This window comes from Meleagris gallopavo, chromosome 2 (genome assembly GCF_000146605.3).
Source record: "Meleagris gallopavo isolate NT-WF06-2002-E0010 breed Aviagen turkey brand Nicholas breeding stock chromosome 2, Turkey_5.1, whole genome shotgun sequence".
Taxonomy (NCBI): Eukaryota; Metazoa; Chordata; class Aves; order Galliformes; family Phasianidae; genus Meleagris; species Meleagris gallopavo.
In genome coordinates, this window is record NC_015012.2 from 38,998,407 (window position 1) to 39,025,593 (window position 27,187).

Genomic DNA, 27,187 nt, shown 5'->3' on the forward strand with positions numbered 1-27,187 from the left:
CCGACCCCCCACCCCGTGCTCGTGGCTCCGCTCTTCCCCCTCATTGCCCTTCTTCGACTCTTCAGTCATCCGTCGTTCCCAGCACATCTCCTGCCCGACGCCCGCCTCCATCTCTCCCGGCCCCTCTGCTCGACCCCGCCGCTCCGCACCTCGGTCCTGATGCTGCTTGGATTCTGCCTGCTATCCTTCCCTCGCAGCACTCAGCTTCTTCTCATGCTCTGAGGTAAATACCTGTTGCTCACCTTCCCGCCCATGCGCCTTATATAGGTTTCTCTGACGCCCGGCAGCCAATAGGAGCTCAGAACGCCTCTCTCTCTTCCCGCCGTTTTTTCTTCCCGCCGCTTTTTTTCCTCACCTCATCCTTCCCGCCCTTTCTAGCTAAAGGTGGCCGGGCCGGGGTCACCTGAAGGCCACGGCCGGGGTCACCTGAAGGTCACGGGCCGCTCGCAGGCGTTGCCGTCCGTTCTCTCAGGGCAGAGCCACCTCACCTGTGCTCTCACCTTATGAACCTTGCAGCATGGCACAGTGGAGAGTGCGGAATTCATTTCTTCAGTTTCAGTGTTTCTTTTAACAGTCGCATAAACTTTAGGTGTTCCTTCCAGAGTAGTAGATGTCCACAAACGCAATTTAAAAAATGTGTATATTTTAATGAGTTCTCACATTGATACCTCACTTCTCTGTCCCTACAGGGAAAATCCCTTCTGAGCTCAGAAACATCGTTACAGAGAGAAAAGGGTGAAAAAAGCTGATGCCTGATGTGTGAAGGATACCATTTATTTGTAAATTCAAGTTGTTCTTGTTTTATAGATTTGCTTGTATTTTATCATTTATTTATACACCTCGGTTGGAAATGCTCACCTCAATGCTTCACATTGCGCTGAATGTTTGCTAAACTCATTTCCTTCTGTCCTTGGCTACATTTTTTCTCACTGTAACAGTGGTGTGAAACAGGGCTAAAAAAGGATACAAAATGGTGATTCCAAAATAAGATGTATCCATAGCAGAGACAACTCTTGGCAGCTGGGATGAAAAGTTTCCCCTTCAGGGAATCTCTTGCCTGGTACGCAAGCCAGGCAAATGAACCACCGCAGAGAAAGGCAGCCTGGACTTGAAGGTACCGGCTGCGCTGCGTGTAGTGTACAGTGCGAGTGTCCAACCTTCTGGTTTGCCTGGGCTGTATTGAATAAAGAGGAACTGTCATGGGCCACATATATGTGCATTCCTCTGAAAGTAATGCCTCCTATTTATTCTCATAGAAACGACAACAGATAAAATGAGTGACTCTATTTGATAGAGCAAATTCTCAGCTACAGAATGCTGTTTTTCAACATAGTAAGCACCATTAGCTAAGCATTTTTGCCAGCAATGAAGATGAGGCTGAATGCTGTGGCTTGTCAAAATGTGTACCTGCGCACGTGACCTGTGGTCACTGTCACCACTGCTGAAATGCACTGCACATTGCCTCTCTGTGCTCACATCCATAAATCTTCAGCAAGCATTGAAGAAGGTCAGTGGGTGCTAGCTATTTGGAACCTCACAGCTAACTTCACACTTAGCAGTGGGTTCATGCTTCTGCACTTCTCAGTCATGGATCAATTATTTGTCCAGATTGTCCAGATTCCCAGTGTCCCAGAACATTTGAACTCCCTTCTGACCTGTATGCCTAACGGTTTTCTTTTTTCTTCATGAAGGGCTAAGCATACAGGTCTTGTCCTAATACTGCAATCAGGCAGCAGCTGGAGCCTGACTCACTTGCCCAAAATATTTCTGAGACTAGCATTCCAATTTCAGCTTTATAAAATAATCATGTTGTTATGGGTTTACTGCAGGCAACAGCTGAGCATCACACATATGCTTGCTCACTTACTCCCCTGCACCCCCCAGTAAAACAGAGAAAAAAATAAATAAGGCAAGCAAAACTAAGAAAACTCATGGGTTGAGATAAATGTAGTTTAATGAGTGGAAAAGAAGAAGAAAAGTGATGCAAAGACAATAATTCATAGCCTTCCACCATATGCCAAAGGCCTGTGGCACTCTCTGAGCAATGGTTGGCTTCCTAAAAAAACAACCCTTTGTTTTTATTGCTGAGCGTGACATTATATGGCATAGAACATCCCTTAGGTCAAACTGGGTCAGCTGCCCAGGTTATGGTCCCCCTCAGCTTCTTCCCATCTCCTGTTTACATGCTGAAGGAGGTTGGCAAAGCAAAACAAAACAAAACAAAACAAAACAAAACAAAACAAAAAACGGAAGCCTCAATTCCGAGGAGTACTTCTCAGCAGCAGCCAGAACACTGGTGTGTTATCAATGCATGTTTGGTCAAAAAGGTGAAATTTAGCACCATATGGGCTGCTATGAAGTAAACAAACTCCAGCTCAGCTGGATTCAGTACACAGGTGTGTTTAGAATTCAGCAGTTAGGATCTGGAATCTCAGCACTTAAGGTCTCATCAAGAGACTCAGTTGAACTTAAGTAAAAACCAGAAATAGGCTGGAATAATAACAACAACTAAGGAATAAAATAACAACAATAATTATCTATATATCCAAGAGACAATATTTTTCTTGACCTTCCCAGTAATGAATTATTCACTACTCTTGCTCTATAGTAGCCTTGAGATGAAAGAAGGTGCAGAAGGGAAAATGAAAGTAACAGAAATTCCACACGTTTTTCATCTCTGTCATCTCTACACACAGCCACTCTATCGACAACTCCTTGTTTTTGCCCATGCAAAACAGACTGCACAATTCTACTTTACTTCAAAATCCTGCATGGCTTCACATGGCAGGTTATGACATAAAGCCATATGGTCAAGATGAAGTCTTAATCAGTTCTGAGACCATTAACATTGTTCTATTGTGAGTAAGAGTAAAGAGACTCCAGAAAGGCTGGGATCATCCTTCTTGCCTTGTTTTACAGATGGAGGAAGGACTTTGCTTCCTTTGGCTGTCAATCTAGCTCCTTTCAGAAACATTAAAATTCACTTTCATGCCTGAATAAAAAGAATTGCTGACCCTTCTGCACAGATAAGAAATGAATAAATGCCAGTCAGACACTGGTTTATTCACAAAGGTACTAAGTAAACTCTTTTTCTAAACACATTGCACAGATTTATTCTTTCAGCTAATCAGAACACAGATCAAATGTCACCCTGCTACACTAACCACAATGTCAACCACAATGATTACATCTACATCAGTCATTTGACATGTTAGGCATGAATTCATTAGAATAGAATGTTGTCACTTTGTCAAAAGATCCAAAATGATCTTCTATTTGGTATTCCATCATATAGTACCTAGAAGATAATTTCAAAGGCAGCAGTGCCTCCTTTGAAACTAAGAGAGCTTGCTTCAGCATTTTCCTGGCAGCAGATTCAATGACAGCATTCCCTATGAAGAAGCCACATTACCAATTTGAGTTTTATAAAAGGGGGTATTACATTTTTTGTTCTAGCACTTATAAAACTAAAACTGAAAAATTGAACTATTACATCACTTTTGGATATACAATCTGCAAGTTGCCTGAAAAGAATCTTACCTTTCAGCAGAAACATTGGTTATACCACACATGTAGAGAGAATTCAATAAACTCATTCCAGCGTCCCCTTTACAGAATCACAGAATCACAGAATTGTAGGGGTTGGAAGGGACCTCCAGAGATCATCGAGTCCAACCCCCCTGCCAAAGCAGGTTCCCTACACCAGGTCACACAAGTAGGTGTCCAGGCGGGTCTTGAATATCTCCAGAGAAGGAGACTCCACAACTCCCCCGGGCAGCCGTTCAGTGCTCCATCACCCTCACTGTAAAGAATTTCTTGCGCACATTTGTGCGGAACTTCCTATGCTGCAGTTTCTGGCCGTTTCCCCTTGTCCTGTCTCCACACACTGCTGAAAAGAGTCTGGCCTCGCTGCTCTGCCCCCCACACCTTAGATATTTGTACACCTGGATCAGGTCCCCTCTCAGTCATCTTTTCTCAAGGCTAAACAGACCAGTTCACTTAGCCTTTCTTCATAGGGGAGATGCTCCAGGCCCTTCACCATCTTTGTGGCCCTCCGCTGGACTCTTTCCAAGAGATCCCTGTCTTTTTTGTACTGGGGAGCCCAGAACTGGACACAGTACTCCAGATGAGGCCTTACCAGGGCAGAGTAGAGGGGGAGGATCACCTCCCTCAATCTGCTGGCCATGCTCTTTTTATGCACCCCAGAATGCCATTGGCCTTTTTGGCTACAAGGGCACACTTCTGGCTCATGGCCAACCTGTCGTCCACCAGGACACTGAGGTCCCTCTCTGCAGAGCTCCTCTCCAACAGGTCATCCCGCAACCTATACCTGTGCATGCAATTATTCCTCCCTAGATGCAAGACTCTACACTTGCTTTTGCTAAACCTCACCTGTTTTTTTTACTGCTCAGCCCTCCAGCCTGTCCAGGTCTCGCTGAATGGCAGCACAGCCTTCAGGTGTGTCAGCCAATCCTCCCAACTTCGTATCATCAGCAAACTTGCTGAGGGTCGCCACTATCTCCTCGTCAAGATCATTGATGAAGATGTTGAACAAGACCAGACCCAGCACCGACCCCTGAGGAACACCACTAGTTACAGGTCTCCAACTGGACTCTACACCGCAAGAATGGGACTTTGGAAGTCCCATTGAGTTTGTCTCCTCCTGCATCAAATTCTGTTGAAACATCTCACTGCTTCACTTTCAAGTATCAGTTTTCTGAAAAGTGCAGTACTGGAGGGCTAAGCACATGAAAAAAGCATGTATATGTCAAAATGTAAAGTTCACCATGTTCATCAGAACATGACTTCTCAGCTTACAGGTCAGGCCGCAAGTCATCTATTACACTGAAAGGTGACTGCAAATTCTGTATACAGGCTGAGCATGTTGCACTCAGTGCTGTGGATTACCAGCCTGAGGCAAAGAGAAGAGAGAGCAGAAACAGTGCAGAAAACATTCTCTTTCTGGACAAAATGAATGATGTCAAAAAGTCAGTATGTTGCTGTTACTTCAAAGCCGGGATTTGAAGGTGTGCATCTTAGAGCTGCACGTGAACTCTGCATATAAATGTGCATAGTGGACAAGGTTTGGAATTCTTTGTCTAACTACTGTCAATTCCACCACGTGCTTCTCTGCCGTGAAACCAAGAGAATCCATGAGAGGGAGCAAGGCTGATGTGCTGCCAGGAGCTCCACCTTTCTTCCTCTGAGTGCGAAGTCCTCTGGGGAATGCCACTCCTCCTGTCCCCCCCATAAACCAAAAATGCCGAAAAAAGGCAGCCCACAGAACCAGAACATTAACTCTTTAACTCCCACTGCTTTACATGATGTTATGATGTGGAATACCGACAACAAAAATCAGAAAACCACAATAATTACATTAAGCAGATATTTTGAAATGCAGTGTACACTGGGTTATCATTATGCTTTTAATCAGAATGTCAATCTAACAATTAAGTGCAATGTAAAGCATTTGGAGAGACAGGCAAGGGACATATGCATCTTAAAAACAATCTGTTTGTTAAGATGTCGCTGAACATCTCCCCACACTTCCCAAGTGAGGGAGTTGCTATGAATGGGGCACTCCATGACTAAGCACCAGCAGGGCTGTATCTTCATGATTTCCTGATGGAATTGTGCTTGCCAGGAAACAACACTGAACACAAGTCATTTTCCATATGGCTGTGCAAAATACGATTGGGCAACTGCCACTAATATGTAGCATCATTATTACGTTTTGTGTTACTTTCTTCAACAAATCATAATAAACATCAAGGTACTGGTATCTATAGAATTTGCAACAGTGCTTCCCAGGCACTTTTCTTTTAAGCAGTACTATGCATTTTTCTTTTAAGCAGTACTCCAGGTGAGTCCTGACTAGGGCAGAGTATAGGAGGAGGATCACCTCCCTTGACCTGCTGGCCACATTCCTTTTAATGCATTCCAGGATCCCTTGGCCACGAGGGCACTCTGCCAGCTCATAGTCAACCTGTTGTCCACCGGGACCCCCAGGTCCTTCTCCGCAGAGCTCCTCTCCAGCAGGTCATCCCACAGCCTGTACTGATAAATGTAGTTATTCCTTCCCAGGTGCAAGACTCTACATGTGCTTCTGTTAAACCTCATCTGGTTTCTTACTGCCTGTCCAGGTCTTGCTGAATGGCAGCACAGCCTTCAGGTGTGTCAGCCACTCCTCCCAGCTTTGTATCATCAAGTGCCTACTGAGGGTGGACACTATCCCCTTATCAAGGTTGTCAATGAAGATACTGAACAAGATCAGACCCAGCACTGACCCCTGGGGAACACTGCTAGACATAGATCTCCAACTGGACTCTGCATTGCAGATCACCCTCTGAGCTCGGCCAGTCAGCCATTTCTCAACCTCACCATCCACTCATCTATTCCACACTCTCTCAGCTTTATGATCAAACTCTTTACTGCCAAATGTACTTCCTGAAGTTGTGCAAATTAATGTCATGCTATCACAACATATTTTACTAATTGTCCTTGAGTAAGTGACAGGAGGTCGTTAGGCAAAATCTGAGATTTCTATGAAATTTTAAGACACACTAAAAACCAGACTTGTATATGCCTTAAAGGGACAACTCACATTTGTAAAAACATCTTCATTTGGATGTCATCTTGGAATGGAAGTAAAACTAAAGCAGGGAAAGTAGAAAAGGGAAGAAAATGCATGCAAACCTTAGATTTTCCTGTTCTGAAAAAAACACACTGTAAAAATTACACTTTGTTTGTCCTTGGTTACTTGTTTGTATTTTCAGTACCTTTCCTACAACATCTGTTCCCATACACTGAAGACAAGTTCTCATTTGTAGTTCTGTTAACTGTAGATGGTGAGCCTAATCAAGTTCTCCTATCTCAGTCCTAATGGTAAATGAAATGTGCATTTTTGGAATTCCATCCTTTTAAGATGAGCAACAAACATGAAAGCAAAAGTTTCTTGAAAAGGGAAGAGACAATGAAGTGAAAATGATCGGACTGTCACTTGATTCCCTTTAAAATACTGAATTTACTTGAGAAGATAGCACATTGTCATACAGTGCATTACAGCAAACACGGTTCTAAATGGCCTCGGTTAATGTGACACAAAGCACAAACATCTATCCTCTGACACTGTCTGAATGCAGCAGACATTTTAAAAAGTTATAATAAGTATCAAAAAGCTTTCAATACAAAGTTTAAACACATTTAAGTTTCAAAAGGATACTTTGTACATTTTGGAAAAATATAACATTTACTTTACATTACTGGAACATAAGTTACATTCTTCATAGTTTGTAAGCTTCCATCCTTCATACATTCCCTCATATGTTTTCTTTTAACAGATTATTTTCTCTGGATTGTATGTCTAATGTGAAAGTATCACTGTTCTGGAGAAAAGCTTGTTTCTGCATTAATTTCCTGAAAAGTCCATTTGGATTTGCAAGGAGTTCCTCATGTTTTCCACATTCGAGAATTTTGCCCTGACCGAGGACGGCCACAAAATCAGCATTCTGAATAGTAGACAGACGATGAGCAATGATTAAGACTGTCCTCCCTTCCATCAGCCGGTCCAGAGCTTCCTGCACTAGGTACTCATTTTCAGCATCCAAAGCACTAAAAGGAAATGAGGAGCAGAAGGGACAGAGGGAAAGGGAGTAGGGGAGAAAGTGGAATATGTTATTTTAACAACAGGTTAGCTTTTGAAACACCTGCTTCAAAGCTACGTTGCACATTACAGAGCTAGTTTGGGGAAAAATTAATACAGTGCTCCAGCTATCTTTCCACTTTGCATAAATAAAGCTTTCAGCACAGATCTCCCTGTCAATTTACGCATTCTGGAATTTTAGTTTCTTGTGGGCAGAGAAAAATAAGAGGCTAGGTAGATTGTTCAAGGGCATGCAGCTAAAGAAAGAACACTGCCCAAATCTCTGTTCTACAGATAGATCACAAGTTTCTATTTACTTTCTCTTACCTTGTTGCTTCATCTAACAGAAGAATTTTGGGATTCTAAAGAAGAAAGTAAAATTGGTTACAATTACAATGGGACAAGATCTGAATATATAAAAAATACAGTGTTAGTACAGCCCAGCAATTATTTCTTCAAAAGATCAGGGTGCCACTCAAACTACATTTAGTAAGTCTACAGGCTGAGATAGCAAAATGGAAACAGCACTTTCATCTCCAATTTTGCAAGCTAAAGAAACAGAACACAACTAACTGGTGACTATTTCAAAGATACAACCTAGCAGCAGTGCTGTGGGAGAAGATTTTTAACGTATAGTTGGCAGTACTGCAGTCAGAAGTTCAATTTCCTATTTACTGCTGTCACAGGGATCTTTCATGGTGCTTCAGCTAACTGCTGCGTGGAGTCTGCCTTCTAATATACTGTCCAGAAACAAAAAATAAGAAAAATCTACCAGATCTATCAGTATTTCAATCACAGATGTAATAAATGAGAGTTCACAAATACTGTATAACTCTTCTTAATTAACAGGTGCAGTCTTACCTTGAGCAGAGCTCGAGCAATTGCAATTCGCTGCTTCTGTCCACCTGGGGAAAAAGTCAGTAAGTTGAAATAGGAGAACAGACATGAAGTCCTTTTAACTAGAGGCCAAGGCTGAGCTGAATTAGGCACGTGCATTAGGAGGGGAATGGAAGTGATGTTAATACTGATGTTGGACTATGACTTGGAGAAAAAGACTGAATAACAACAACACCACCACAATTTTGGCTTTACTCCGAAGCATCATGATTTTAAAATCAAATAACAAATGTACCTGAAAGTAGAATGCCTTTTTCTCCAACTACAGTGTCAAACCCTTTTGGAAAATCTCTGATAAAATGAGCAGCATTTGCTATTTCAGCAACTTTCTGAATCTCCTCTGCAGTCACAGTAGATGGATCCTCTGCACCATAGGCAATATTTTCAGCAATAGAGCAGGAGAACAGAATTGGTTCCTGATAAATTCAAAAACATAACTAACATGTTACATCTGTAATTACAAGCATGTATCATCTGAATTTCAAAACCATGAATTCTAATTACAAGACCCAGCATTAATCCATTGCATATCCATATAAAAGAATATTCATGCTAAAGTTAGTTGAAATAGATAAAAGGAAAAAACACAGAACAATCCAATTTTTCCTAATATCAAAAAAAGCAATCAAAATCCATTCAAAAATAGGTTGTTTTCTAATTGATAAAACATAAGCTTCAATTCTTGGTATTTAAATAAGAGTTCAGAAGGAACTATTCATTCAAACATCAGAGAACCTCCCTTCACACTTTAATGCATCACCATTTGAAAGAACAATGAACCTACTCTGAATTATCTCTACAAATTTTAACAATATTTTGTGCATTCAGTTAAAGCTTAAAGTAGAGCAGAGCACAGTCAGATAGGACAAATAATGTGCAATGGGAAAATGTGTTAAACGAGGGAAGTCTGCTCTTCCTAGAACATAAAGAAGAAACATGCTCTAGTATGAGATCTTGTGCTAGTAACACAAGCCTGGATAAAATGAAATACAGACATTCAAACAGAAAAATGCTAGCATGCTCACAGGAAATTCATTTTTGTGCAAAAGCTTTTTATGCCTTTAATCATAACATCAATCTAACAGTTAAGTGCACTGTGAATCATTTGCAGAGACAAGGCAAGGAACATGTGTCTTAAAAACAATCTGTTTGACCAGTTAAGATTGTTACTGAACATCTCCCCACACTTCCCAAGTGAGGGAGTTGCTATGAAGGGGACACTCCATGACTAAGCACCAGCAGGGCTGTATTTTCATGATTTCCTGATGGAATTGTGCTTGCCAGGAAACAACACTGAACACAAGTCATTTTCCATATGGCTGTGCAAAATGTGATTGGGCAACTGCCATTAATACATAGCGTCATTATTACGTTTTGTGTTACTTTCTTCAACAAATCATAATAAACATCAAGGTACTCGTATCTATAGAATTTGCAACATTGCTTCCCAGGCTCTATATGCAATTTTTTCTTTTAAGCAAACACTCTGTATCACTGTAATTCTGTAAAAACAGGCTACAGAATAATGGGACTAGCTCTGAATGCTCATTCACAACAGCAATTATGTTGAGATGGAGGAACTTTATTGAGAAGCAAGATTACGCAGTTCTACAAAGAAGAGAAGCAAGGCACAGCAAGTTACTTAGAGAAAACTATTACATACACTTAGGAACTTTTTTCTTCCTTACCTGACTCACTGTTCCAATCTTTGCCCTGAACCACAATGGATTTAACTGACGAATGTCAAAGCCGTCAACAGTGATAGTACCTTAAAGTAAAGAAACAGTAAAGTCAAGGGTGTTCTGACTTGCACTGAAGAGGCAAAATAAACAGCTGAGAACAAGGACCCCTGGATGCATGCATCCCAGGATGCTGTCAGAGCAGATCAGAGATGCAAAGCAATGCAGGCACCACCACACGCCAATCACATAGCCCAAAGGGAAGCACACTTGCACCAATGAGATGGTCCCATCAGGATCTCAGTGCAGGAACCTCAAATGTTTATAAGGTGTATCACAGACACAAAGCATCACTTGTCAAATCACAACAGCACGCAAAGCATACCTGCGATAGGATCGTACAGCCTTAGTAGAAGGGATACAATAGTTGATTTCCCTGTGCCACTCGAGCCAACCAGAGCCATCACAGAGCCAGCTGGAATGGAAAGGCTGAAATCTTTGAAAATGGATGTTTCTGGACGTGTTGGATAAGCAAACTCAATGTCCTTGAATTCTAAAGCACCTCTGAATGTGTCTTTGCCTAATGTGATTCCCTCTATATGAGGAAATAAAACAGAAACATATGAACAGATGTTAAAATCAGCTCAAACCTCCCAGAACCTGTTTTATAGACAGTCAATAGAAGTTATATCTCTGCACGTTAAACCTAGGGATAGCTGGAAGCCACAACATTAGATAACAGAAGTTATGTTTCAGCCATGATTAACTCAGTGTGGTACACTGCTCGTTCCTGACTGCAATTTCAGCTTGCTCGCCAACAGTGAAGCTGTAGGCTACTACAGCAACAGGGATAATATGTAACAACTTCTGGTATTTATATCTAAAATGATTATCTGAATTTTTAAACATATTATAAGCAATTTATATTTTATCAGTTTGGAGCAATTAAATAAAATGACACAGTACTGAAGGCCAAAGTCCTGTTGCCATAGAACTGATGCAAAAAGATAAACACTGCAAATCACTATTGCCCTTTCACTGTGCCACAAGTCACCTGAAAGAGCCTCCCCTTTGGAAGAGAGTAGACCACTTGGAACTACCATTTAAATCATTAGCTTTTAAGGAAAAGCTAATAGATTTATGAACAAATGGCCATTTTAAAGACTTTTTTTTACAGTGGAAAATACAACAAATTCAGGACAAGGATGCATTCAAAGATCAATCAGAGGCATAATACATAGGCAACAGACCATAGAAAGTAGGGTTTCAAATTGTGAAATACCACAGCTAGCCACTATGAATGAATGACAGTCAAAATTAAAGGAACTTCTTTCTGGAGCACAGCATTTGTTATAAATAGTTAGCTTAATATCAGTACTAGAAAAAGTTATAAGTAGTTAAGACAAAGACATATAATTACTCCACGCCCTGCTATATCCCAACAAGATAGTGGTGAGGTGCTGGAACAGGCTGCCCAGAGAGGCTGTGGATGCCCGTCCCTGGTGGTGGTTCAAGGCTTGGTTGGATGGGGCCCTGGGCAGCCTGGTCTGGTATTAAATGGGGATGTTGGCGGCCCTGCATGTGGCAGGGGGGCTGGAGTTTGATGATCCTTAAGGTCCCTTCCAACCCAAGTCATTCTATGATTCTATGAAGATATGTCCACACAAAGTACACTAGTTTGACAGTGGTGCAGTGTTCTCAGCAGGTAGTCTCATGAGGTTTTGACCAGTTTTGTGAAAATGGACAGCACCACAGACTCAAGTAGCATTCAGCTAAAGTCACGTGACTCCAGACCCTTAATTCTTTTTAGATGTAACCCCAAACCAGCTACAGCACATCGCAATACGCGTCCCTGATAAACTGGTAACTTGGAGAAGGAACAAAGACACCAGTCAATATTCACTAGCTCTGCTGTTCATAGAACAAACTACTGATTTTGCTTCTCTTTTTCCCAGCTTTCCTCCTCTTCTCCAGGCTTTAGACTTTAATGGGAGTAGCAAAGAAATTGTAGAGGTAAGAGCATGGTATTTCAGGCTCCTTTCTTGGCTTTAATCTATGGACATATACATAACTTGTTAGGTAAAGCACAACAGCCTGTAAACGCCTCTTTGGGAAAAGAAACTGTATGCTAGCAGCATAATTCTTAATACATCAAATTAACAAGTAATTGCTTATCTTTACTGTCAGTTCCATCATAGTCCATCCATCCACATAGTCTATAACATTACCTGAAATACTGAAATCTACTTCAATACAGGAAGTCTGCTACCACAAGTTCTTCCTCTACATACTGCTTGTAAAAATATCTAAAAGCTATATGCAGGGTTGTGCTCATTTTGTGTTTAGATCACAAAAGGTGGTGGAAAAAAAAAAAGACATCATCATTTATTCTTGACATATTTGTTGTCACCATAAAAAATAATACAGTAGGAGTTCAGTGAAAATAACACCTAAGTAATCATGTGAAGAGGTGTTTCACAGGGGCTTGGACAGTAGAGAAATATTCTCTTGGCTTTTTTGCCTGATGAGCCAGAAAGAAACTATAATTGTTTACTGAGACAAAGGTTTATATCCTTTCTTCCATAGTTAGTTTACAATGAAAGAACACTTGAAAGGAACCTTCTGTAAGCCTATGCAATGTGGATGTCTGAGACTTCGTCCAAGTTATTTTTGGTCTACACAATAAGTATCATTTTCTGTGTGTCACTATTGGTATAATTAAACAATTCAGTATCTTCAGTGGGAAAGTCAATACTACTGCTTATGCTGTTCTGATGCCAACCATAAAGAAGTCAGCCACTGAAATTATCCAAATCAAAATAAAAAAAAATAAAATAAATCACATCCAAATGATGATTAATCAGCAGTTGCACCAGATCTACAAAGGACACAACACACTGCAGCGAGCACTAGATTGTCCCTCATGGTGTAAAGTTTATGCTAACTTCACTGATAAAGACAAAAGCATGTAGCTCTCCCTTCATTAGCCAGCTGTTACCTTTTTGGACAGATGGCTTCAACTCTAAGTCTCTATCTCCATCCATTGGAGACAGTATTACTTTTTTCTGTCTACATAGAGTCTATATACATGGAAAAGTGTCCTACATACATATTTGCAGCTATAAAGAGAAATGAGACAAAAAGCCAGATTGTGCCTTAGTGTCAGCCAGATTAAAAACCCTGGTAATTCCAGCAGTAGGAGACAGGAGCAAACAAACAAACAAACAAATAAATAAATTTAAGTGGAGTATTTAAAAAATAACCTTCAGAATCAATCAATTCAAAAATAAAACTCCATTCTTTATGCCATAGCTCACTCAAAAAAAAACCAAACAACTCTATTAGGTCTATTGAATGCTCTTTTTCAGTCTTCTTAAAGTAACCCTTACAAAGTTCATTAACTAGATAACCATATAAAGATTGGAGGGTAGGTAGACAGCTCTCTTGCGCTCTGCCCTGTTGCATTTATTAACAGTATGCAGAGCTGGACAAAACTTATATATGATTTTGGTTCAATGGGATACAGTTGATGAAAAAAAGAAATAGCAATTCACACCAATTATCTTCTATAAGCAACTCACTGAAGTACTCTGAAAAAGGCAAACGCTGATTTTATCCAAAATATATTCAACACTGGAGGGCACTGTCTGGCTTCCAAACAGTACAGCTGCTAATTGAGTTGCTGACAAAATTTTTAGTTACAAGGTTAAAAAGCAGATTTGTAGATGGTGTTTGTGTATCTTCTTTGGGGATCTGACAACTATATGATCAAGCTACCCTTTATAAAACCTAATGCCTCTCAAAGGCAACAACTTTTTCTGTAAAACTACTGATAAAATAGATGTGATTTCAGACACAGCAGATCTATCTTTAGGCTTAAAGCAGCCCACGAGAAAAATCATATGTGAATGACTGAATTGTCACAAAAACTGCCTTGTTTTCCTCACATTTCCATCAATGTCAAACTTGATTAATCAAGGACATTACCTCCCCTTCAAACCCTTTTTTTTTCCCCCTCCCTATAGCTTAAAACACTGCAGCAACATCAAAAATATTATGTGCCTGTAACCAGGGCCAACACCACACACGCCAGTTTAGGAGACTGCTCATGCACAGAGGCCCATAACTCCCTTACCCATGGCGAATTAGGTAAGCTGTATACCAGAATGGCTCCTGCTCCTTCGAAAGGGGTAAACGTGGGCAGCGCTACTGGGAGGAGAAGGGTGAAAATCATTCCAAAAGCCACACCTGCTGTACCTACACATCCTATGTACTCCTAAAGATTCTCCACCTCTGCTCCACCTCTTCCTTTCATTCCTGTCATATCTCAGCCCCTACTCTTATATCAGAAGAGCTAAAAATGAAATTTGACACGTACTGCTGAAACACCTCAAACTGTTTGTGCTTGCAACTCAGATTTCAAATTGATGCCTTATCAAAGAACCATTTTTCACTAGATCAATGTGAATTGTCTGCATAAACTTGAGATATTCTCAAGGTGAAAACACTTGGTTTTGAAAGCTTCCTTTTTCAGACTGCTGATTTCATAAACATTAGAGAATGTACATGGTAAGTCTTTCAGTGAAAACACGAAATGCAGCCATCTCATACAGAGCTCCTCCCTCTACTTTTTCTCCCTTCAACTCTTAACTGTAAACATGATGCAAGAGAAAGTGGTGCGGTGCTGATATCAAAGCAAGGAGCTAGAAATGAGCATGTCTTCAGTCAAATCACTTCCAAAGTTACGATATTTAAAGGCATATCCTGAATTAATTAAGGGAAAAAAAAAGGAAAAAAACAAAACAAAAAATTTGAGCATCTAAAATTTCTGATTAAAGGAAGTTTTTGTTTAGGAGCTAGGAAAAGGCTGTAAAGTTAGCACTATATCTAAGTTCTTTCTGAAAAAGAGGCTTTCTGAAAAAGGTACATTTAAGCAGTACCAACCTTCTGAAGTGCAGAGAAAATCAATCTATGACCAGCAATGAAACAAGGACTCACCATTAAATGGAAGTTGGGGCTTCCTCTCAATAAGTTCCCACAGACGTCCACCAGCACCTAATCCTTTCATTAATTCAGAATAAAAGGAACTTAGACCTAAGCAAAAAGAAGAACAGCATTATACATCTATATCAAATGGAAGACATTAGTAAGCATCAACTTTGCATTGCACCAACATCGAAGCATCAGATATGCGTAGGGGATCTTTAACTCCAACACACTATCAGACTTGCTGGTTTGAGTCCTATCTAGTCTCAGCAGAGAGCTACCAATGACTCTTTTTTGCCATTTCTATATCTACAAAAAAAAAATTCTGAAAATAACACAAGTGTTTTTACACACTAAGCTTGCGTATCCTCAAAATCAAAGCATATCTTTTCCATTCACCCGTTAGCATTAAACTTCAGAGAAACAGCTTTGCATACAATCAGCTACATTTTCAAATTTTTTCAGCAGGATAGAGCGCTCTGAATGCCCTTCACTGTCAGACACTTTTACTAGACGATCCTAAAGGTCCCTTCCGTGCCAAACGATTCTATGATTCTCTGCTTGCTGAGGCAGCCACAGGAGAGGGAGGGCACAAAACCTAAGGCTGAGCTGACTGTGCCTATGTAGAGAACTGAAAATGTAAAGAAATGTAACTCCCAAGTCTGCATGCTTCAAAAGTTACTGGGCAAAGGAAAAGCTAAGGACAAAGTGTGCATCTACTAGTGGGTCACAGCTCTTCACAGCTACGTGAACATATTGGAACCAGCTTGACTGGAGGGTTTTCCAGTTGAAACAAACAGACAAACAAACCTGGAATCAAAACTGAGTATGATGTAAGTATAAAATGTTTTACTTGCTGATTTCTTGTATATATTTCAAAATAGAGTTAACCAATTTCAGAATCCCTGAAGACCAACAGAATAAATTCATACAGAATAAAGCACATTGGCCTCAAAATGCATATAGTGTTAAGAGTGATTTCAGGAGGGTAGAAAACCCAAGGTATCCTAAAATAAGCTTACTGGTTTATTCTTGCAGAGCAACAAGCCCAGCACAAAGTGTAGATAGGGCTTTTCATCACGTTGTTGCAGAAGATTGTCTGAAAGCTGGCAGTATAAGGCACAAACCACAGCAAGAAGCTCTCTGCTTGGCAGAAAAAGCCAAACCTTCTGCAGCTTACTGCCCAGCATAAGGCTGAAGGTGTCACTCCCACACAGCCCCTTGAAACTGAGACACACACATTTGCAAATCCATAACCATTCATAAACGACACTGTACAATATGGACAGCAAGTACTAATGAGAATATGATTTTAATTTTCTCAACCTCTCTTCAATTTCTGGTAGAAGACACTGGCAGCAAACTTCTGTAAACAGAACACTCGTAGCAAACAAATATAGGCAGTGTTCCAGATTACACAATGAGCTTCACAGCTCGCTGCCTGAACTCCTGTATGTACTGATGACAACATACACCGAGCAGACAAAGTGTTCAGCAGATTTCTATGGTTTTAGGTTTAAAGGAAGGCAGGCACCTTGTGGCAATACACCTTAACTTTTGAGTCCCCATGAGAACAAGCTCTGTGCAGAGCTATAGGCCTCAATAATCTTAAGCAGAACTTTAAAAAATATTTTTACTGGAAATAGGACTCAACAATGTGTTTTCAGTGTTTCTAATATTATTTCGCATTTATTTAATATTATTTTTTCCCATGTTTCCAAAGCGCCAGGGAACTACTGACCAAGTGTAAATGATTCAGAGAAGACAGATTTTTGGTAGTTGGAATGAGTTCCACTGGGGCGCTGGTAGCCAAGGAAGCAGGTTTGTGAATTTTGTCCTCAGGCACATCTTTGTACTTCCCACAATATCAGACTTTGTCTTAAAGAGTACAGATGAGCTGCATTGCCTTGCCAATCTATCAGAAGCAACAGACTCATTTTTAAAGAACCCTTCCAACCAGTAATCAAGCTTCAAAGTACCTTATCTTCATTTTTGCCTGTATGCAGCAGTGAAGACTGCTCTCTCAAAAAGATGAACAGTTTGTTTCTGGGCCAGTAGATTACTGAGTCTGAGCTTCAAGAATAAGTCAGTAAGGGAAAACAAAAGGTTAGCACCAGTGTTGTGTTCTGCTGGCATTTTATTTAATCTTCCAGCTCAAGACACTCTTTATACTGATTTACCACTAAATTCTACATGACTTTCTAACTTGACTACATTTAAAGACAGAAACATGTATTTAAAAAAATAAAAAAACAACAGCAAAACAACCCAAGCCCATAATATTATTTCTTTGCATAGCATGCCAAATATTTTAATTTAGATCTAAAGAGTATTAGAGCAATACTTATCTGTCACATATCTACACTGAAAAAAATAATAATCTCAGTATTCAAGTATTCAAAGCTTATAGTAAGTAATACATTATTATTTTAATTAAAACTAAAAAAAGTATGATTTCTTGGGAAGACCATTTGGAGACTTTTTAAGAAAGCTGGATCTTTTATGAACTTCTTCCTTTGCACCTCTATACTGACTATAATGCTTCAAAGTGAATAAAATCTAATTCCTTATTCCATACCTCCTATGCTTATTCCAACCCAGAAGGCATACATTAGGAATGAAGAGAGTTCACCAACTGTCATATAAGCATTGCCCATCAGTAATCCTCCTTTGTATAAGACTGAGAGGACAATTAAGTTTCCAGAAAGGCCAGTCTAAGAAAAAAAAGAAGGAAAATCAGACTTGTCACAGACAGGAAATATTGTTTCAGAATTTTCCTTCCACTGAAAGAGTTATCTACAATTTTAGAGGACTGAGTTAAATCTGAGCAAAACCAAGCCGAGCCAATAGTCATACAGACATTCAGTGACCCTGCATCGTGCCGTCCAATAAGCGTATGAAGAGCAAGTAGTAGTCCCTCCCCCCCCCTTTTTTTTTTAATCCTTATCCCCTAAAATGGAATGATAAACATAGGCATAATTCAAGAAGGGTTGATAGGCTGTGGTTAGGTTGCAGTTTTAGCTGGTAAACAAATGTGCAACTGTTGGACAAACACAATCCCACTCCAGTTCATACTTCCTTTGCATGGCTGCTTGTCTCATCAAGAAGCCAAACATGTAAAACACCAAATGTGGGGAAAATTTCCACTAGTTTAGTTCCCTGAACAGGAGGGATGGGCTTAGATGGATAGTACAAAGCAATGTGTGAAATAGAAAGAGAGGCTTAAACAGACTTTATCATACCAATTCATCTTGAGGTGCAGTTTCACAGAAATTTAGACTGATTAAAGTCCAATCTTCCCACAGTTTAATGTTGGTTCAATTTACACTCAATTCATTTATTTGCAAATCTGCAAGTATCCTCATGAATTTTAAAATAATTGACACTTGGAATAGCACGGTTGGTTTCCTTTCATCAAAGCATACTTACTGCTCCAAAGAAGCCTGCCCGAGCTAGTGCCTCTTTTTTAGCCAACTGTAGCACATAATCAACTTTATTCGTGTATTTCTCCATTTCAGCCATTTCTTGCCCAAAAGCTCGAACTGTTCTTATGTTTCCAATACGCTCTTCAGCTAACTAGATTAAAGCAAAGAAGAAAACAAATGCACACAGTCACATCATTTTGAATGTTCCTATTACGGACCGTTTGAAAGTCAAACCAATATTACCACGTTAATCTCCAAGTTCATTCCTTTGAATACCACTGAAAAATTTTCATGCCTTTCTCCTGACTTTTTTTTTAATTTTATTATGCTAATTTTATTTTGCATGCCCAGGCAGTTTTAAAACAGAACTTCAAGACTACCTTGACTTCGGTGCAAACAGCGAATGAAAGGGATAAAAATAGGGTTTCAATTAATTTAATGTGAACAATGAACATCTGAAAATTATATTCACAGTAACTTGCAATAGCACCATAGGGAAGGGAAAAATAAAGAATATTGCAATCTATAGTACAACGTGACAGAAATATTGCAGTTATTCCGTGAGACAATTCCATTCATTTAAACAAAGCAGCACCAGGAATTAATTTAGCCCAACGGCCAGTGTCCCATTCTAGCTCAGTCTTTTATTTTAACTTCTGAATAGCAAAATAAAAATTTTAAAATGACCTAAACTATAATCAGTTAGACTAAGCTGTTAGCAGACATTGTGATATCCTTACAAAAAAACAAGACCCCTTTTGGGTGAAGAAGTAGGAGATAAAAACACAATAATTGTCTTTTCCACACCCCATTCAATCTGGATATATGAATGGAACACTAGAATTGCTTGTTTGAGTGAACTCCCACACCTAGTTTTCACACTAGGAGCTTCCTTTGGTTACAGGATGAGATAGTTAAATAGAAGATGTCTAATCCTTCTGTACAGACAATTTACAGAATTCCTACATAGGATATCCCAAGTTTATGACAGCTGACAACAATGCTTATCTTAGCTAACCTTTCCTAATTATATTTCTATGCATTTTAATGACATTTCCCTGACCTTAGTCTGAGAGGAAATGATCATCTTACCACTATTTATCAGTGAACAGTACCATTATCTTCAGAAGATCTGTAACTTCAGAAATAGTAATCTAAATACATCAGAGTAACTTTGAAGTTAATTAGAAGGGTCTGCTGCAAGATTACAGATTACCTGTGTTGCTTCTGCAAGAGAATCTTGGGTCATTTTAGTAAGTTTTCGCAAGTATCTTCCATAAATCACAGCCAGGATAGCCAAGGGTGGCACAACGCTCAGAACAAATGCAGCAAGGCTAGGAGATACAAAAAACTAGAAGAAAAAGGAATATGTCAGGGGTTTATGTTCAGATGAAAAATAACTGCTAATAACAACTGCAAATATTGCAAAAAACTGCAATACTGAATTTTAACTTCCCTTGCCAGAGTTTTCTGAAATTAATAAAATTGTAATTTAGTGCTGCCATGCTTTCATTTCTCATGTTTTATTTCTTCTAGACAGTATTTGGGGAATGTGTTCCATGGTTACAACAAACTTCTTGACTATAAGTCGAGAAGTCTGCATCTCATTTCCAGCTTTCTCACTGGTCTGCTGTGTGAACTTAGCCATGTGTTTTAACTTGGCAGTCAACAGACCTACCTGGGGATGCTGAAGGACACATGCTATTACAATATCTAAAGTGCTGTCACAGCTTTTGAATAAATAGTGTGATACAGAAACTTTGTGTAGAGAAATATCATATGGTATTTCTGGGTATCTGAGGAGCAGATGGAATCACCTGCACTCTTTGGCACTCAAGAACAGTCATAGCCTAGAATAATATAGCGTTGAAAAATTTATCACTCATAATAGCATCATCATTAATACTCCTAAGTAGATTATTATTATACTACTTCTTAAAATTAGATCTAATATGTTTTCACTTTATTTTGATCTCGGTAGTTAAAACAGAAACATCTAAAAAAAAAAAAAAACAACCTGATTTAATTGACACACTTTATAATTATTCTGCAATAGTCTCTATACAGTCTTTTTATAGTCCACCTTTTAAAAACGCACACTCGCAGCATTTTTGAGCAAAATGTCTTATATAAGGTTATTCCAATTAATCTGCTGCAGAATAAACCTTAGGCTCTTGGCTTATACACAGAAAGCTGTAATTGTTATCAGTGACTAAGTATTAAAACTTGAAAGCTTCATAGGGGGAACGGTTACCAGTTTCTAATAAAATCAGTCTTAGAAGATTTTTTTTTTCCCCCAATCCTTGAATTTACTATACTTTTATCTTTCATTTAAGGTAACTGCCACCAGTGTATCTTCTCTTGAATAAGTATAATAAAATTCATGAAAACCACCAAGGGAAGTCAGATTTTTTGTAAATTAACTCATCACTGGGAAATATTAACTGATGCACTGCACCAAAGCCTTCACTCACACACTTCCTACCCAAACCAGCACTAAGTGGCATGGTTTAGTAATTAGAAGGTTGATGGTTGGGCTTAGTGCTTTTGAAGGTCTTTTCCAAGTTAGATGGTTCTAGGACTCTATTCTACGTTTCCGTAATCTTTATGAACAAAAATACTACCACCTGTAAAAATCTTGAGCAGTAACTCAAAGTTCAGTGTTTGCTGTCTTTGCTCACCTAGGCTTTATCCCGAATCAACGAACTCTTATGACTTCTACATCAAGCCCACCACATCTTATTCTACCAACGATCAATGGGACACTATAACCAATTTTATTTTATTCAGTAAGAATAGAGTTAAATTATTTGCCTATTATATTTCATTTGATAAACCAGGGAAGCAAGAGCAGTTTCTCTCAAATCTTAATTCTCCTTATTATGGCTTGTGAATAAACATCAAGTATCCACACACACATCATCTATTGCAACCAGTGCATAAAGGATATTGTAGCTGTTAAAAACCAGTGAAATACACTTGAATCCAAAAGGGGACACACTTTCTGGTCTGAACTACATTCTCTGAAATGAAAAAAAAAATGAAGCTACAGGAAGCAACAAGCAAGGAACAGACTACCATACCATCATTCCAACCCCCACAGATGCCTGAGCTCCTGCTCGGAGCCCATCGGAAAGGTTTTCAGTCAATGAACGGCCCAAGAGTGCTGTATCTGAAGATAAGCGGTTTATCAGCTCTCCCGTTCTGGTCTTATCAAAGAAAGCAGTTTCTTGCTTCAGAATAGAGGAGAACATGGCTGTCCTCAAACGTTTCACAATTCTTTGACCTGTCAGAAACAGAAGGCAGTCAAGCGTGGCTTACAATACTTAACACACATCTACAATGCAAAAAATCACGGCACTCAACAGCACATAACGAATCACATTACAGAGTTTTACTATATCACAGGAATATAAGCTTTGAGATATCACACAACAGTAAATAAAAATGAACAATTATTCAGCATGCTTATCTTTGCAATATTAATTTACCTTTGATCTGGAAAGGAAAGCTACTGATTCCAAGAGGTTTTCTTAGCCAGTGCCAAGACTTTATTTCAGATCTCCAAATATCCTGACTGTAAAAAAAAAGGTAACTCTCAGGTCCACTTTTTTGTTTTTACCTGCAGTCTGCATGAGGTAGACACGAGTAGCATTAGCAGCAGCACCACATAGAAAGATTCCACTCAGCAAGGCACACAGGCTGGATAGGCTGTCAGTGAAGTCGTTGCTGGGATTTGTGTAAATGACATCAATCACTTTCCCCAGAAAGAAAGGGGCTGACATGGTAATAACACTGGAAACTGTCAGAAAGCCAATGGCAGCTGCAAATTAAGAAGGAGAAGGCAAGGAAACAAAGTCTGAATTTGCAAGATCATTAATAGTATATATGAAATAATATTTCACTTCAAATTTCCATTAAGCTTGTGAGCATGAGCACTAAATAACATTCCTTTCAGTCATGTTCTGAATGGGATATTTTAAGTCACTGTATAAATTCATTTAGGCAAGGTACCCATTAAAATTACAAGAGGGGAGTCAACTCTTTGAAAGCGTAGATAATATCAGGACAAAGGGAAATGGTTTTAAGTTGAAGGAAGGAAGATTTAAGTTAGATGTCAGGGGAAGTTCCTTACAGAGAGAGTGGTGAGGTGCTGGAACAGGTTCCCAGAGAGGTTGTGGATGCCCCGTCCCTGGAGGTGTTCAAGGTCAGGTTGGATGGGGCCCTGGGCAGCCTGGTCTAGTATTAGATATGGAGATTGGTGGGCCTGCATCTGGCAGGGAGTTTGGAGCTTGATAATTCTTGAGGTCCCTTCCCAAGCCATTCTATGATTCTGTGATATGAAAATTCTGAAAGTCTCTGTATGCAATCACAGTTCTGGAATTTTTTGTTTCACATAACATTTCCCCTCACAGTTGAGCAAGTTATCTTTCCACAGACGTCATCCTTTCAGAGCATAACTACCAGTAAGTTTTCCACATCCCTCACACAATCCCTCACTCTTGTTTGGTTTGTTTTTCATTATTCATGCTTGTTTCCATACTAAGACTTCAAACTGTAAGTTTCTGAAATAGTAATGGACTGAATTAAAGATCTGATTTGAGAACCATCTAAAACAAGCAATTCTACCTGCGAGAAAAAGATAATATATATATATGATTTACTCTTGATGGGCAAAAATTATATATGTTAGTTTTGTTTAACTCTTCACTATTGCTGGTCTGAAAGTAAAATAGCTTAAGTACAAATAGAAGTCTGCTTGCTGAGGAGCAGTGCTTATCATCAATCCTTGAATTCTTGTTGCAAGATCACTTCGGTAGCTCTGTTTGAAGCTGTTTCACACAGCACTGGACCAAGACTGAGCCTTATGAACTTTCCCCTGCAAAGAAATTTCCTGAGCCAAGAATACAACTTGATCCTGAGAAGGCAAGCCAACCCTGAAGGGCTGAGAGCTCGAAAAATATCCTCTTATTCAAAAACTGAACAAACCTGATATGAAAACCACTGAACCACAACAAACAATGCCATTTATACAGCATAATTTTCAAGCAGACAGCTCCACACTGAAAGCAACCATTCATATGGTTACCATAAAACTACTCGCAGATAATGTCTTCTAAGGCAAAAAGGAACTTTACTGCGAATCCTGGAGTCATCTGAGTTTTCCTTCAGTTATCCTGAGCTTCTTGTATCACTTTTATTATGATGTGAGAGCAGCTGTCCAGTGCTGTAGAGCAGTACACCCAACATCTGTCACAGATGGTGCGATGTCCTTCATCACCTCCACACACACATATGGAAAGCTTTGCTTCGGTTTTACTTTAAGCAAAAATACAGCTGTGCATTTATAATGAAGAATTCCAGGCGTGAAGAAATGCATACCCAGCACCACCTGAAGCAAATGCTTCTCCACACACTAACTGACATCCCGGTAGGGTTCTGCACACTGCCCAAACGAGCTTGGCCACTGTGTCCAACCCACTATACGCAGTTCTTATTCACAAGTTGCATGTGGTCATTCAGCTGTGTTACACTCAGGCTACCAAGAACATTAAAGGACTCAGAGCTTTTATTTGAAGCTACAGAAAATCTACAGAGTAGAAAGCACAAGATTTCCTGCTGCAAACCTAGGTAACCCATGGCACAACCAAATTTCATAAGCATATTATTTAGTAGTTAGAACTTCATACAAGCAAGTGACCTCATTAACAGACTGGCTGCAGAGGTGTATGCAGGCTGTGAAGCAGCAGGGAAAATCCACCAAATCTAGGTCATTTCCTATCAGGAAAAGTTGGTCTGTGAAACAGCAGGAGATAGTCAAAAGCATTGTTTTCGTGGGCACAGCACAGTATTGCAGCTTGGCATCCATGAGTCCTGCACCCTCCTCAGTTATGGATGGAACTGGACAACTACAAAATGCAAACATTCAGCAAAGTAAGAGGAGTATATAGCTAAAAGTCCCGTCTGTCTGTCCAGTGGTACAGCATTCCTGTCCTGGATTTACCAGTCTCTCTTCCTCACTTAAACTAGTATGGATTTCGCCGTAATTACCTGCAACAGCCTTACCTGGACTAAAAATCAATGCCAGTATGTAATGCAAACTGCAGGCTAATAAGCTACTTAGATATTAGTCAGTGGGTTGATAATAATATACACAATGCAGTTCTGAAAATAAAGGCTCATATCAATCAGACTGCTAATTTTCCCCCTTAAGCAGTATACATGCCTACAGTAATTTAATCACAAATCACAAACAAAATGAGGCTCCACAATTGAAACTCTCACTTTGATTCTAACAGCAGAACACTACAAAATAGCACAGATGTCAAGCTGCTGAGCTGCTGTTGATTAATTAAAGAAAGAGGACTCAGCAACCACTCTTATCTCCAGGCACAAAGAAGAGCTGTCACTGTGATAAGTGGCTAAAAGGAGGAGCACAAGGTGCTCAGCGAGCAGATAGGAAAACACTTTGGTGCCACTGAGTGTTGTCACTGACAAAAAAAGGTCAGGGTAAACTTTATAGTATTCATTTCACACAGCCTGCTCTATTACCCAGAAGATTACGTCAAATAAAAGAGTGCATTTTGGAACCTGTATATATATATGTACACAAACATATATATATATATATATTTTAGAGTAAACCAGTTTTGCAGGCTATGAGATGAAAACGAAACACAAAGCAAATCAATAGATGTTACAAAACCAGGGCTACACGATGAGACAGACAACACAAGCTAAGACGAGGCAAGCCCACTTCAGCAGCAGTAGAGAGTCCTGCTAGAAATCTTCAGCAAATGTTCTGCTTGTCAGCCTGCACAGAAGCCCAGGCCACTGCTTTAATAGCTGTACAGATCAACATGCTCTCTAGTAAAGCTAGAGCGAGCTTGCTTTCTAACTGTGGGTCTGCAACTACATTTCATAGCAGATTCACTCTTGGCATAGAGGATTGGCTAGCAAGTGCTAAAGGACATGCTGACAAGAAATAACCAGGCAGAGTTATCAGAGACCTCTCTTGAGAACAGGAATGAGGTGACTCTAAAGGGTTATAATAACAGTTTGCTCCACGCAAGAATACCACAATGAGCACTACGAAAATTTCTAATTTTACTCACCCCATGCAGTATGCAGAAGTGTACAAAAAACTAGCCCTTCCCACTCAAGGCTTACAATAATTTTAACACAAATACATGAAGATTTGACCTCAGATGAATTAAGACCATTCAAACTGATCAGAGATGAAGGACAGAAAAATGAGGTAATGATGATGATTGGCAGCACACAGCAACTGAATGCAGTACCTAGCACTTCCCATTCAGAAAGGCTATAGATGTTACCTCCCAGGATCTTTCACACACATCTTACTGCTTTTATCTAACACAGGGGCTGGCAGATCAGAGCTTTGGGTTTGTGAAAAGCAGCCTTCTACCAGTAGCTGAGCACACTTGCCCTTTAACAATTATCTGAGCAGCTTAAGTGAAATACACACTGACTTTTTAAGAAACTTCCACAGGGTCATTTGGAATGATGAATAAAGTCTACTGTGATGAGGCCACACAATTATTATTTTATAGGAGAAAGACATGCTGATAAATTCCATATTTGTTGCTTAGTCCATTTCTGTTTGGCAAGTCCTGGCCCACAAGGAGTTTGTTGTGGATTATACAGGAATGCTGAATGGCTGTTATCAACACCACCAAAAGGCTGTTCTGCAAAGAACTATTTCAAGATGGACTTTTCTTCCAGTGTGCATTCAAAGATTTTGTGCATAGTTCTAGGTTAGATATGACTGGAGCGGTTTACTTTTTATGCTAAATTCATACATGACATCTGGGCTGTGTCTAATATCACGTATCATGTATTATTATGCAGTGTATCATTACATGTGCAAGAACAACTTTTAGAGGACATCTCCTCAGATTATTATTGGGAGTGTAATACTATTCTCATAAAAACAAGTATGTTCCTGACAGCACTGTCATATGCTGCATCCCTGGGGCATTCTGGAAAGCTGCTAGCTCTTTGTGGAGGTGTGTTAACTTGCAGGGGCAGTCATTACACTGAATCTTACACACTGCTATCCTTTGTGATTAACGTGGCTTTTAGAGGTGTTTTTTTTTTTTAATAGGAAGATTCTATAGATAGTTTCATGCTTTTATTGCATGTGTGGTTTTTTGTTTCTTTTGTATTTTTATTTTCAAAGCACAAAAGAGCAGTTCAAGTTTCCAAATGACAAAAAGCTTTTTTTTTTTCCTTTGGTACAACAACAATAGCATCGCACAACTTTAAATATCTCAGACAGCTCATGAAAAAGCTGGCATACTCATTTAACTGACCAGGGTCATACAACTGTTTGGAGAAGTCATCAGAGAAATTGCAGAGGGACAAAATTAAACAAGAGACAGGTGAAACCTTTGAGGTAGCATCTCAAGAACAAGATGGGAGTCCAAGATCTGGAGGGCACAGTCAGACAGCAGCACCAGACTGAACCCCAGAGCATCAGCTGGTGGCATCCCTCGTGCTCTGAACATTTCCATGACATAACTTAGAGAAGTTTA

The 27,187-nt window shown here is 39.6% G+C and overlaps 1 protein-coding gene and 1 long non-coding RNA gene across 3 annotated transcripts in view; both read right to left on the bottom strand.

Annotated features, from left to right (window-relative positions):
- LOC104909691 overlaps positions 1-303 on the bottom strand; it is a 4,655-nt gene extending 4,352 nt beyond the window's left edge. The window contains exon 1 of one of the 2 annotated variants that reach the window (XR_002112002.2): positions 150-303. This is a non-coding gene — a long non-coding RNA (uncharacterized LOC104909691). The remainder of the gene's footprint in view (positions 1-149) is intronic. The other variant, XR_792523.2, reaches the window with a different exon arrangement.
- A 6,701-nt stretch (positions 304-7,004) lies between these two features.
- Positions 7,005-22,452, bottom strand: ABCB10 (ATP binding cassette subfamily B member 10). Its single transcript, XM_031552425.1, has 12 exons — positions 22,252-22,452; positions 21,713-21,915; positions 19,846-19,980; positions 18,634-18,780; positions 17,783-17,918; positions 15,217-15,312; positions 10,604-10,813; positions 10,228-10,307; positions 8,775-8,955; positions 8,504-8,547; positions 7,970-8,004; positions 7,005-7,611 (listed from the first exon to the last, which is right to left on the bottom strand). Exons 1-12 carry the CDS (start codon positions 22,412-22,414, stop codon positions 7,320-7,322), a joined length of 1,722 nt encoding a protein of 573 aa, XP_031408285.1. The 5' UTR covers positions 22,415-22,452; the 3' UTR covers positions 7,005-7,319.
- Between the last annotated feature and the right edge of the window lie 4,735 nt (positions 22,453-27,187).

What these genes read in the sequence shown, in the direction of transcription:
- ABCB10 (XM_031552425.1), bottom strand. Translation starts at nt 22,414, where the DNA reads ATGTCAGCCCCTTTCTTTCTGGGGAAAGTGATTGATGTCATTTACACA. An exon ending in CTACCTCATGCAGACTGCAG is followed by an intron (nt 21,916 to 22,251) that starts GTAAAAACAAAA and finishes TGTTTCTGACAG; the next exon opens with GTCAAAGAATTGTGAAACGT. An exon ending in AAAAGGCATTCTACTTTCAG is followed by an intron (nt 8,548 to 8,774) that starts GTACATTTGTTA and finishes CTTTTTCCCCAG; the next exon opens with GTGGACAGAAGCAGCGAATT.